General features: G+C 43.1%; 2 protein-coding genes across 2 annotated transcripts; one reads left to right on the forward strand and one right to left on the reverse strand.

Moving 5' to 3' along the window:
- The first annotated feature begins 4383 nt into the window (after window positions 1-4383).
- Window positions 4384-9445, forward strand: LOC139424017 (germ cell-specific gene 1-like protein). The gene is made up of 5 exons (XM_071175698.1): window positions 4384-4684; window positions 6304-6351; window positions 6968-7120; window positions 8773-8884; window positions 9093-9445. Exons 1-5 carry the CDS (start codon window positions 4384-4386, stop codon window positions 9403-9405), a joined length of 927 nt encoding a protein of 308 aa, XP_071031799.1. The 3' UTR covers window positions 9406-9445.
- A 784-nt stretch (window positions 9446-10229) lies between these two features.
- Window positions 10230-14356, reverse strand: LOC139424018 (heparan sulfate glucosamine 3-O-sulfotransferase 6-like). The gene is made up of 2 exons (XM_071175699.1): window positions 13893-14356; window positions 10230-11392 (listed from the first exon to the last, which is right to left on the reverse strand). The coding sequence occupies exons 1-2, from the start codon at window positions 14354-14356 to the stop codon at window positions 10771-10773; spliced, it is 1086 nt and encodes a 361-aa protein (XP_071031800.1). The 3' UTR covers window positions 10230-10770.

Raw genomic sequence — 14356 nt, forward strand, 5'->3', positions numbered from 1 at the left:
TAGGATGCCACCTTTCCAACAAGTCAGTTTATCAAATGTCTGCCCTGCTAGAGCTGCCCCGGTCAACTGTAAGTGCTGTTATTGTGAAGTGGAAACGTCTAGGAGCAACAACGGCTCACAGAACATGACCACTGAGTGCTGGAGCGTGTAGAACGTAAAAATCGTCTGTCCTCGGTTGCAACACTCACTACCGAGTTTCAAACTGCCTCTGGAAGCAACATCAACACAAGAACTGTTCTTCGGGACCATGAAATGGGTTTCCATGGCCGAGCAGTTGCACACAAGCCTAAGATCACCATGCGCAGTGCCAAGCGTCAGCTGGAGTGGTGTAAAGCTCGCCGCCATTGGACTCTGGAGCAGTGGAAGTGCGTTCTCTGGAATAATTGATTTGAAATTCAGAATTATTATATGAATGATCAATAATATGGATGCCTATAATACCATCTTCAAGTAAATTGTTATGACTGGCAATGGTATTAACAGCATAAAAACTGTAAATGATAGTGATACAATTAGCATTATGTGTGTTATGGTGTTAGTGGTATGTTGTGTAGAAACCAGGCTAAGATGTCAGTGTGCTGAGCTCAGCTCAAGGTATTTGCGTTGCCCTCGTCACAAGAGAGTGAAGTCTAAGCAACCCGTTTACAGTACTGTACGTCTGATCATCTATGACACAATGGGGGAAATGGTATTGGTGTTAATGTCAGCATCTTTATATCTTTATACCGTATATCTTTATAACTTTATACCGTATATCTTTATAACTTTATACCGTACCTAAATAACTTTCAGGGTATTTTGGTGGGATGGTGTGTGTGAATGTGTTATTAATTTAACTGCATCTCATTTTAGTTTTGGCAGCCCCAGCAGAGCTCATATCAGCTTAGGTCTTGATCTAACGTGTTACCTAGTAAAACCAACTGACGTCATAGAGGGAATGAAGCTAGTGTAACCAGCTTATGTCTGACGTGATGGCAGTGGTACACAGGGGACACAAACATAGCTGTGCAAATCATAACTGCTGAGCACAATGTTCAGCCAGATGGATTCCTAACTCATATTTATGTACTGAACATTTAATGGATTAAGCACTCCTATGCCATCAATCTGGAATTTATCTTGCATAATCAGATGGCACGTTAACCCAATCACAGTATCTCAAATATATGTAAGCAGCATTAAGAAATACTACTGTAACAAATGTGTTGGTGGGAAAGTAGATAGATGTTTTAGTCATTACTAATGTTTATCTCTTTATAATGGTCAGGATATAGTAGTGTAAGTTGAGTTCCAGTTATAATCATTTCCTGGCTATTTACAGGAAAAGAAGGAAAAGGACTTCCAAATCCATAACAACACACTGAGTGGTGTTGCCTGTAGAGCCTCAGGACATAGCAGCCTACAGTACCATCATGATGCCAAAATCAACATTTCTTACATTGGCATCTAAACTCTCAAAAGTATATCGGGTCCAAATGTATTCTTATTTTATGTTTGCTTACTTCTGTACAGCCCAGTGTATGCATGTTTCTCATGACATCCAGGAGCCTGGACAGCTGAGTGTGCTGACATGTTCAGAGCAGTGTGCATCTACATGGGGTTGAACAAGGTCAGTGTCCTCATCCATCAATGGTGCTCAGTTTGCCTGGCAAACATGAAAGGATTCAGATTGAGGATAATCCTGATGGAATACCTTTGTAAGCTTTGAGTTTTGAGGTTGCATGTTTCATCTACTGCTGGTCATTTTTGATTCTGTAAATTGTGGATTCTGGCCAAAAACAAAAACAATACAGGTATAGTTGAGAGGGGAAATCATGTTCATTTTTTAATTGGTTGTTATATAAGAATAGGAGGAATTGGAAGTAGACAGTTGTTGGTGAATTTTTTTCAGCACTACTCTGAAGCTGGACTTTGGGCATTTGGCAAGTGTACATTCCAAAATTATATATCAAAATCCCCTCAAACAGTATGGACTCAAAGTAATTGGGTCATAAGCATATCATTGCACATAATATTGTAAATCAACTAAGATGGCCCCATAATCAAGGGTAGACTATATTTCCTAGGGAAAATATTACCCAACTCTCAGCATACTACAGAATTGAAAGATGACCACAAGAATACAAGGGAAAATGTCTCAAACCCTCGGTCTGGTTCCACTCACTTGAAAGTAATGTTTTGGTACTTGTGCCTTTTTTAAGGTGAATAGCACATGGAAGGTAATGTACCAACATATGGATTATGTTTACAGAATAGCACATGGAAGGTAATGTACCAACATATGGATTATGTTTACAGAATAGCACATGGAAGGTAATGTACCAACATATGGATTATGTTTACAGAATAGCACATGGAAGGTAATGTACCAACATATGGATTATGTTTACAGAATTTCTGACAACATCGTTGTGCTGCAATCATATACTCTCAGCTCACTGGGTTTGCCTTACTTTCCAATAGGAGGTGTCCAATATTATGTCAAATATCGATTGATTACACATCCGTTTTATTGCCCTGTTTTCCCCACCACTTGAATCTGCAAAGTCATCTCTGTCATCTCTGTTTTCTGTTGGATCTATTAAGTGACACTGTCCCATTAAGTCACAAGAGAGTACATTTAAGGCTTGGTATTACATAAGACGTAATATCATTACTAAGCATTATCATGGTACTTCCACAGTGTACTGTATAACTTCTGCCATGAGGAATTAATTCCTCATTCCCTGATCTAACAATCCTCCTGGGTCCTTTGTTTTTACGGTCTGTGCAGAAACGTTTGGTCTCTCAGAAATCTGAATACAAATGTCAGTATCAAATTCTCTCAATAGAAACAATCATTCAGTGATGTTGGTTGTTAGCTTCATGTCAAGAATTACTGCACCTCACCAACACAGTGGAGATGTGTCACTCAAGTCAGCTCCATGCACTGAACTCCAATAGGTAGGCCACAACTGCTGATCAGTGAAGGAAGTGGCACTTGCTGCCCTCTTGGTATTCATTGGCCTAGTGGAGAGTAGTTATGGACAAGACAAATCAGTTGAAGAAAATGCAGGATCCTTTCTCCCAACATCTGTCATCTGTTAAGCCTATTTCCCAAAGCAGTTTGCCTACATTTGCATGTAACATCCTGCATAAGCCAATCACCAGGCTATCAAATAGGAACAGATTTACTTTGCATGCACACATGTTGATGCTTGATCTGCAGCCTCATGCAATAATGTGTGTTTCACAACCTAAAGTCACTGTCACACTTTGAGTTGATCTGACCTTTATGATCGCAGGTAGTGTGATGAAATTATACACTGAGTGTACAAAACAAATATTAGGTTGTAGCCCCCTTTTGCCCTCAGAACAGCATCAATTTGTCGGTGCATGGACTCCACAAGGTGTCGAAAGCGTTCCACAGGGATTCTGGACCATGTTGACTCCAATGCATCCCACAGTTGTGTCAAGTTGACTGAATGTTATTTTGTTGGTGGACCATTCTTGATACACACGAGAAACTGTTGAGCGTAAAAAACCCAGCAGCGTTGCAGTTCTTGACACCTTCAAACCGGTGCGCCTGGCATCTACTACCATACCCCTTTCAAAGGCACTTAAATATTTTGTCTTGCCCGTTGACCCTCTGAATGGCACACATACACAATCCATGTCTCAATTGTCTCAAGGCTTTAAAATCCTTATTTAACCTGTCTCCTTCCCGTCATCTACACTGATTGAAGTGGATTTAACCAGTGACATCAATCAGGATTCATAGCTATCTCCTGGATTCACCTAGTCAGTTTATGTCATGGAAAGAGAAGGTGTTCCTAATGTTTTGTACACTCAGTGTAGTTTGTGAAAACATGCATCAGTAATGCCCAACTATGCCAGAGCATGTCCAGTCCAATGTTGGCATTGGCGAGAGCCTTGTTCCAGATTAAAGAGTAAGCCCAAATTAATCTTTTTTATTACTATGCTCACAGAAACCGTCTAGGTTTAGATATGACAATAAAATGGAGGTCTAGAATATAATTTGTCCTGTGTAATAAATTACACATTTGGTGAGTGGGTGGAGAAAGATGGGAGAAAAAGAGACCACAGCAAGCAGAAGAGAAAAGAGAGAGAGAGAGTTCAAATAAACAAGGGAGAGACAAAAAGAGTGATTGGAGGATTGGAGTATAAGGGAGCGCAAGCAAGGAAGAGAACGAATCCTTCAATAAAGGTATCAGGCAGCACATCCTTAGAGCCACAGGAGATGCACATACAGCATCACTCAAGGAACCTCAAATGCCACAAGATTATGAAGATTTGAGATATATTTGAGAGGCAAAACACGGCGGCGACATATCGAAAGCCTGGATTAGTTGCCTTTTCATTTCATTTTGCCCAGCCTCCAGCATGGGGACAGAGTGCAGTCGGCGGGGGTCCCTGGCGCTCACCCTCAACATTGTAGCATTTACGTGTGCCCTGTCAGCAGTGACCACTAGCTTCTGGTGCGAGGGGACCAGGAAGGTGGTCAAGCCTTTCTGCACGGGGCCGGTGACGACCAGGCAGTCGTACTGCATTCGCTTCAACAGCAGTAACATCAATGACAGCCGGCTGGTGCAGTACATCTGGGAGTCGGGAGAAGAGAAGTTCCTGATGAGGAAGTTCCACACCGGCATCTTCTTCTCCTGTGAGCAGGCTGCTGACATGAATGGTAAATAACGTTCATGTACAACTTGCAGAAATGTTGAAATAGAACATGCAACTATGTTGGCCGCTCAGCAGCTGGTCCTGTGTGACCATGCTCTCTAAACCTGATGTGGTTTGGGTACATTACAACAGGAAGTGAAGGAGGAAGTACATTGGGAGAGACTAAAATAAGATCAAGATGCAAATGATTTGACAGTCTACTATTTACTTGCATAATTACATCATCATGTTGTTTTGTCTTTTTTAGTCTTTGAGCTTTGATAAAATAAGCAAAAAGTAATGTTCTGTTTGGTATCAGGTTACTTGTGTTGACTTTACTGAAATGGACTCCACATGTGTGGAGATCATTGAGTGCAGTTGGATTGCTTGCAGAAACTCTGTGACTCAACATTGATTTGATATGATTGCTGTGAGAATCAGCAGTAGCCAGTCCTGAGGTGTGACAGAACAAACAGCTGTGAGAGTCAGCAGTAGCCAGTCCTGAGGTGTGACAGAACAAACAACTGTGAGAGTCAGCAGTAGCCAGTCCTGAGGTGTGACAGAACAAACAGCTGTGAGAGTCAGCAGTAGCCAGTCCTGAGGTGTGACAGAACAAACAGCTGTGAGAGTCAGCAGTAGAAAGTCCTGAGGTGTGACAGAACAAACAGCTGTGAGAGTCAGCAGTAGCCAATCCTGAGGTGTGACAGAACAAACAGCTGTGAGAGTCAGCAGTAGAAAGTCCTGAGGTGTGACAGAACAAACAGCTGTGAGAGTCAGCAGTAGCCAGTCCTGAGGTGTGACAGAACAAACAGCTGTGAGAATCAGCAGTAGCCAGTCCTGAGGTGTGACAGAACAAACAGCTGTGAGAGTCAGCAGTAGCCAGTCCTGAGGTGTGACATAACAAACAGCTGTGAGAGTCAGCAGTAGCCAGTTCTGAGGTGTGACAGAACAAACAGCTGTGAGAGTCAGCAGTAGCCAGTCCTGAGGTGTGACAGAACAAACAGCTGTGAGAGTCAGCAGTAGAAAGTCCTGAGGTGTGACAGAACAAACAGCTGTGAGAGTCAGCAGTAGCCAGTCCTGAGGTGTGACAGAACAAACAGCTTAGTGGGATAGAAAAAGGACTGGAGACATGAGGACTGGAGACATGAGGATTGGAGACATGAGGACTGGAGACATGAAGACTGGAGACATGAAGACTGGAGACATGAGGATTGGAGACATGAAGACTGGAGACATGAGGACTGGAGACATGAAGACTGGAGACATGAGGACTGGAGACATGAAGACTGGAGACATGAGGACTGGAGACATGAGGACTGGAGACATGAGGACTGGAGACATGAAGACTGGAGACATGAGGACTGGAGACATGAAGACTGGAGACATGAGGACTGGAGACATGAAGACTGGAGACACCACTATCAGAAAATGGATAGGGTCTGATTTTAAAAGTGGTAAACGATCGGTCAAACAACACGAAGGTGAAAATCCTGATCATAACCATTTAGCTGATGCTTCTGTGCATACTAACACATTTATATTTCATTTATAGAAAATAACAAATAAGGGTAAAACATTTTTGGAAGGTAAGAAAAAGAACAAGACTAGGCTACATGAACTAAATGAATGTTTCTCTGCTTCCAGGTTTTAACTGCAGAGACTTTAAAGACATTGCACCTGACCATGAAAAAGGTAGGTAAAACCCATTTATAAAACGATTATCTTTCCGTCTAGTAGTGTAAAGCCCTGATAAATCTATATTGTCCTCTTGACCACAACTTTATATGAGTCCAGTCATCAAAAATATATAAAGACAGTGATTTTATAGGATGATGCCATTTGCAGGTGTCCCCTTTTTCACTCTCAACAAAATCTATATGAAGCATCAACAATTGTTCATAATCTACTGTGAAAAGAAATAAAGACAGTCATATCTGCTCCCAATAATTCCTCTGCAACTTTTTTTGGAATGTCCGTCAACTCTTGCCTTTTACTGGAACATAATCTACTGTGACTCCAATCAGGGCTTCCATAGGAAATCCTAAATAACAGCCTAAAAACTAAAGTAAAGCTGTTGTAGTAGTTTTACATTAGAAGCAGCTTTCATCTTATTATCAGTTGCACCTGTCGTCTCTATCCAAGTCCCACCAGAGCAGGCCTACAGAGAGCTCAGGGGTCTCTTCCTGTCTGGGTCTATGGAGTTGATGTCTCCCTTCCTATAGGTGGGATTATTTAGTAGAGGGAAGTGGATTCTAGAGGCGACAGTAGCACTCACTCTGACTGACTCCTCTCTTCCTTCTATTCCCAGGGGTCCTGTGGCTGTGCATCACAGCTGAGTGTCTCTACCTCATCCTGCTGTTCACGGGTGGTGTACTCATGTGGTTAGAGCTGTGTCCTTGCCTCAGCGTCATGAACAAGCTGAAGCTCAACGCCTTTGCTGCCATGTTCACCGCCCTGTCAGGTAACACATCTGTGCCTGGGAATGATGTTCACAGTCATATTTATTTTTAAAAAATGTGACGTTCACCATTTGTCAAGTGAACAAGTCATCAAAGAATACTTTCATACAGTCACTCAAAGCTGATCACCAGCCACTGAGGAGTTGATTATCTCCCTGCATCCTTAACTATGAAGTCAGCTTCACAGAGGGGGCACACTAGTGAGTGGACATCCCCTGGCTCCGTTTCTCAATGACCAGAGGCCATGTCAACCTCCATGCCACGCTATCACACTAAGGCTGGCACTGGGCTGGTCAAATTGGATAGAGAGCCTACAGTAGACAGGCTTTGGGAGTCCCAGCTCCACAGTAGATCAGAGTCCAGCGTGTCTGTGTGTAACACTAGCCACCAAGGGGATTACATCATCTAATACCATGCATGCAACCCACTAACCATCCCAGGCAGGCAGAGGCCGGCCAGAGTGACCGTGGCTAGTCCATATCCTAAATGGATTATTTCAATTTTACAGATACGATATTCAGTACACTGCTGAATCTACTCTAAGTGTTCATCCATTCAAAGACCATTTCCAAAGCTGATAGGAGGGGAATCAAGATGATGTTGAGAAAATGTCAAAATGTCAATCAGGAGTCATTTTCATTTAGATTCACTCACTGTATTGTCAATCATGGTTATTGTGTTGCTATCCATCTGTCAAACTGTATTGTGGGGGTAAGTAGGAGTGAATATACACGTTTAAAATGTGGTTTATGCACTACAGAATTTGTGGAATCCCTACAGCTAACTCTCCTTGGGTCCGTGGAACAAATGTGGATGTGAATATGAATATGATTTTGTTAGCAGAAAAGCAGAGCAATAATAGTAGCAGAGTGGGATGGGAGCCTTGCTCAGGGAGGTACAGTTGTAGGGAAGCTAGCCCAGCGTAAGTGCTAACATAGCGCGTAGAGCAGTGGTCTATGGTCTGTGTGTCCAATGCCTCTGGGGATTTGCTGGTTTCTGGACTAATCGGATTGGAGATGGGGCAGTGGTTTTGGGCCAAGACAAGGCCTACCCAGAGGAGTACCCCCCCCTTCCCCTCCCACCTTCCCCTGACCCCCCCCCCTTGTTGTTAGGGCGTTAATCCCAAGTAAAGCAGCTGTAGACGAGCAGAATGTTGGCAGAGAGATGGCCAAGAGGCAGCAGAGAAAGAGAGAGTAGAGGGAACTGTGCTGTGGTGGGCTTTGATTCTTCATCATTCTCTCTTCTATATGTCATTGTTATGAAGGGGAATGGCTGCAACTGTATTAATGTAACCTATCAGCTTCCCCAGTAATACTATAAACGGAATATCCAGTGAATAAGGAAGCATGATCATGGAGAAAATTAATGGACTGCACTCAATGTTGTTCACACTAACACCTGTCCTCATGCAAGGTTTTTAAAATAAGTGAAAGGTATCCAAACTGATAGCCCTCAATTCATAACGTATACAATACTGCCACGTGTGGCTACTAATATCAATTGCAGATACAATTTTTTTGCTGTACTTATACCAGTGCTTTTGAAAGGTACAACCATTATACATGAAAAATATATAGTCTCATATATTATCTCAGGATTTCATTCACCATATTTATTTGCGTTTTTGTATTGTGTTGTGTCCCTCGGGATCCAGGCCTTTTGGGGATGGTTGCCCACATGATGTTCACCACGGCCTTTCAGCTGGCTGTGGCTATGGGTCCGGAGGACTGGAGGCCCAAGACCTGGGACTACAGCTGGTCCTACATGTATGTACTGACTAGGTCACTTACCGTTACACTAGGTGCTATACAATAGGAGTGATTCAACTCTAATACCCAGCTATGTGATACTTGTGCAATTTTAAGCGACGCTAGCATTCTGAGGCCATGTATAGTAACACAGTCATGATGGAGAGAGCATGCAATTCTGAGGTTAATCACACCCTCTGTTCTTCTTCTTCTTCCCCCTCCCCAGCTTAGCATGGGGCTCCTTCGCCACCTGCATGGCTTCTGCAGTGACAGCACTGAACAGGTACACCAAGACCATCGTAGAGTTCAAGTACAAGCGGCGGAACATTGAGAAGAACCTGAGGATCAAGCAGAAGCTGCTGGAGATGGACCTGCCAGAGCAGATGTGGGACATGTACCTGACGGCTGTGCCTGCAAGGGGAGAAGGAAATGCTGGGCCTCTGGACCTCCCTGTCAATGGGCAAAAACCCTCCACTGGAGCAGCCTATGTAATGGGCCTGGACAGCATGACAGAACCACAGGGAGAGGCCTACTGCTAAGACAGTGGTCACCAACCCTGGGCCTGCAGGGCCCCATTCCAATACTGTTAGAATGTACCTTCCATCCTCCCTTCATTGAGGTTATGACTGCTCCAACATGATTGGATAGGTTCCAATTCAAAACACAAAGGGGAGGAAGAAAGGATGCATTTTCACAGTATCAGAACAGGGCCTACGAGATCTATAAGGCTTTACAGGACCAGGCTTGGTGACCTCTTCATTAAAATGACCATAAATTGGCTCTCATATACAGGATCCCAAACTCACTGGACTATATAGGGTATAATGGATCCCGTTGAGGAGATCATTACTAATAATATGGCCAAAGGAACATGGAGCTGACTGAATAAACAACACTTGTCCTCAACTTCCTCCTGTATGTTTCTAGAGCCAAGGCCATGACTATTCTTATCATTACTGTTATTCTGGAGCAGATGGTAAAGCTGTTTTTATAAGCTATGTTAGTAGTTTTGTTGCCACATTCGGCATGGGGCTGCAAATATCAGCCAAGTCTAGTTGCCATATGGATGCTTGGTGTACAGACGGCTATTTCCAACACGTACAGTAGGTTACAATATGGTGCTTGTGTTTATATGTGCTGTATGTAAGTTTGTGTTTGAGAGAAAGTTGGATCTTAATATTTGCTTCAGAATGTAATGAAGAAAAAGCAGCACCCATAAACATAAACATACACAGGAAATGTATTGAACACAAACTTTGTCAGAAATTAAGGACAATACAGGAAATGGGTTTAAATGACTAGGGAATATTTAAATGAAAACCAACTGGAAACGACTACAGACTGAATGGATCAATGCAGGACTCTACTAAATATTTCAAGTATTTGCCAATGCAGCTGCCTTGAATTGTCTTGGATTTAAATTATGGGATGCCATGTCATTTCTTATGGTAATACTTGCTCAATCTGACTACAGAAAAAAATGTGTATGACGATCATGACCACAAATCCACATTTTTCCAAGTAGTTTACAGTACCTCGACAATACCGTCTAAGCCTCTGTTGGGGAAGGACTGCCATCTAGTGGAGTAAAGGGTAAGTTCACACTAGAGTTCTGAGGACCTGCTTTCTGACGGTGGATGTTGTCACTTTCCATGGTGTTACACAGTAGGCCTATGGCATTACTCACGTTACTTCTTGCGGTTTAAATGTCACAAAATAAAGTGTGACTGTTTTGATTTGTTTGCCAATACAGGTTGCATGAGGACTTGAGTTAATCCAGATGACATCAGGACCGTCACAAAATACACCAATTCAAGCTTTGTCCTGTATCCTCTTCGTGCAGCCTGTGTTTTGAACAGTAACGATGGTATCATATTTTTTCCACCTCATTCTAGGCTCCCATCCTACCAGCCAAAGTCCTGCCCTGTCATCTGGTAGAAGCGCAGGTTGTGTGGCTGGTAGAACTGACGTAACCTGAGGATGACCTGAGGGTGGATGTCAGCATGTGGCCTGCCCTTGGTTCTGCCCAGGCAGTGGGGCTTGCTGCTGCCCTCTGGCTTCTTCAGGCAGGGGAAACCCTTTGTCTTGTTGAAGTAGAAGTGTTTGTCTGTGATGATCCTCTGAAGGCCCAGAAAGTCTTGGACTCTGCCCAGCTCCCCTGCAGGGTCGCTCACCAGCCTCTCCCCATGGACAAAGTGGATCTGTTCCAAGGGGAAGTGGGCCAGCCATCTCTCCAGGTGCAGAGCATACAGGCCAATCCAGATGGGGCTCCACAGATAGTCCACCTTCAGCGCCTCCTCCGTCCCGTTATGGAACGTCAGGGTCTCAAAGCTGGGAACGCCCGGAGTCTTGGATATGATCTGGGTGTAGTCAGAGATGGCGCGGGTCACAGGGTCACGCACCACCACGATCAGTTTGACCTCCTGGGACATGGAGTGGATCCGGCCGGGGCTATCCTCCGTCACAAAGTACCTAGGTGTCTTCTCCAGGACCACCTGGCCCTCCAGAGCTTTGGGCATCAGGTTCCTGAGAGGGACAGTGAGGCTGTTCAATCTTATATCAAATACACAAAATAGAGCCAAATTAGAATATAACTATATCCATTTGTTTTAGATCGAAGAGGGGGTTAATTCTTTGAATAACCATCAACCAATCCAAGGTACTATTGATTGAGGCCTACAGCCAAATAAAGGGACTGAATCATCCCTTAACACCATGATCTATCTGGTCATGCTCACTCCCCACTCCTCTATGTCATCCTGTGCCAATGAAGCCAACATGCCTGCTGGTTCTTAATAATTTACATGGTGTTATATAGTTTTCCCCAGTGTGCTCTCCAGCCTCACTCAGCTCTTCCTCCCTGACGGATGTTAATACACTCCCATTCAACTGAACGAGGGCTGAGGGGCACTGAAACTCATACACACCCCTTGTAAGAGCATGTGCTACCAGGGAGAGAGAGAGGACACACTCGGCTGTCTGCCTCAGTAGAAATCCAGATGAAGGACAAGAGAGAAAGAAAGGAAGGAAGGACGAAAGAGAAACTGGGAGAAAGGAGGAGGGAGGGAGCACACAAATACAAGCAAAGTCCATTAGTGAGCCCACTTTTGATTTTCCCTGGAGACAGATTTTGGCACTGGCAGAATATGTCGTTTTTGTGTTGCATTGACTCGCTTGGCATTTGCACTCAGCTTTTCTCCCTTGGAGCTGTTATCTAACCATTATCAAGATCGAGTTCAATTCCATGGGTAGTGTTTCAATAAAGAGCCTTGATTATTTTCCTCTCAGCAGAAACAATGCATACACCAGTGCATATTCTCATTAGACAATGTGGTGCTATACTTTGATCAAGCAGCTTGATGAATATTTCCATTTTAGGAACAGACAGTATGATACTTCAGACATCAACAGTGCTGAGCGATTAATGCTTTTTGACGATTAGTGCTTTTTGAGGTCAGTTCGGTCCGATTATTAAAAAATCGCGGTTTCAATAATATTTTAAAACATTAAATGCACTATGCATTGTGTGGCCTGAATGCTGTAACAACACAGAATAAAACCATCAATAAAAGTCACATGATGGTAGTGACTGTCCATCACTGCTTATCCCCTATTAACCTTAATTTATTCTCTTTACTTTAATAAAATATTTCAGTTGTTGTGTATATTACATTTGTTTTATTCAATAACTTTATTATTTCATTCTAAGTCGTCATCTCATCTCTATTGAGCTGCTATCTATGCAGTCTGACAAAATCACAATTTTGTAGTCCTTCAAAGTAAATAAGGCATACTTTTATGACTGCTGAATGCCAAATATCAATCACTTAGATCATGTACAGTATTTTCAGGTAGAGATGAACCCTCGTGAAGCCACAGCTGCTCTATAGCACCTCATGATCGCACATTCTTCTGTCTCTTCCATAGCAGGCGTAAAAGAAACAAAGACCGGACAAGTAGATGCGCAAGGGATTGTGGTCATTGTAGTTAATTCTCACGTTTTACGCTCTAAACAATAGAATATTGGCCTGTTGGAAACTACAACTCCTTACTACATCGCACAGCTGAGGCTGGATCTGATGTATCTCTAGAAAAACTGTACAATGAGCAAATTGAGCGCACAGAAGAAAACTGAACAAAATGGAATTCAAATAATTGAACCAAAGTTGGTCAATTAGTTGTTTAAAAAACGAAAAATAACCGCTCACCACACAACATCAAACAAGGGAGAGAACAAGGTCCATATTGTGGGGCACTGTTGGCCCAAGCACCTTGAAATGCATTTGTTGTAAGAAATGTGCCATATAATAAAGTTTGATTGATTGATTGATCATGTAGCAGATGTTAGGTTCAGGAGTTGGGGGAATGTTTGGTACATTTATTTGTTTTTGGAGAACAGTCAAAATGATAAAATAATAATGGCATAGAGAACATCGCTGCATAATATTTGTGTTACAGATTTTACAGTTGTTCTTCAGAGTGTATGTATGGGAAATGTAGGGCTCCCAAGTGGTGCAGCGGTCTAAAGCACTGCAGCTCAGTGCTAGAGGTATCACTACAGACTCTGGTTCAATTCCAGGCTGTATCACAACCAGCTGTGATTGGGAGTCCCATAGGGCGGTGCACAATTGGCCCAGTGTCATCCGGGTTAGGGTTTGACGGGGCTAGGCCGCCATTGTAAATAATAATTTGTTCTGAACTTACTTGTCTGGGTAAATACATTTTTTTAAATAGGTAGAGAAATTCTCCCAGACATTAAATAGCCCCTTTAACTTGCAATACACAGGCTGACCATGAGCAAGCAGAAATTCCAATGAGGACTGTGCATCATTCTACACCTTTTGCAAGTTGTAAACATAATCAGAACGCAAACAATGAAGCCCTCCTGTCAAACAAATATATATAAACAAATATCAACCAAACACAAATGTTTGTTTCAGCACTATCATTCTAATCATTCTAATCATAATAATAATTAATCATCATCATCATCATCATCATCATCGATAGCTAGGTAGGTACATACCTGTACCAATTCAACCCACGTGAGTAATGTCTGTCGAAAAAGTGGGGTTCAGAGCCAAGTGCTCGAATGTCAGGATGAAGTCTTAGGAATTCCAAAAGAGCTCGTGTTCCGCCCTTTTTCACCCCTATGATGATTGCTTGGGGTAGCCTCCTTGTTGCCGTCCAGTCCTTACCAACATTGGCTGATTGCGCACCAACTGCACCTGTCGCACCTGCGCTGCCGAAGGGGGATGCTGAGCGCACACCGACATCTGTAGCCGAGGCATTCTTCCTTTGGAACAGCACAGTCAAAGGTAAAAGTTGAGAGGTTTGCTTCAAATGTTTCGCAGTATCCACTAAAATAAAATCACAGCAGCCGGAGAGAATGAAGTACAGCGACGCGCAAACCACAGCAAGGGAGAACACGAAGAGAAGTTTATGCAGGAGTCGCGGAACGTCTTGTTGAAGGTGATGAGAACCAGCCAT

This window comes from Oncorhynchus clarkii, chromosome 13, assembly GCF_045791955.1.
Source record: "Oncorhynchus clarkii lewisi isolate Uvic-CL-2024 chromosome 13, UVic_Ocla_1.0, whole genome shotgun sequence".
In the NCBI taxonomy this organism is placed as follows: Eukaryota; Metazoa; Chordata; class Actinopteri; order Salmoniformes; family Salmonidae; genus Oncorhynchus; species Oncorhynchus clarkii.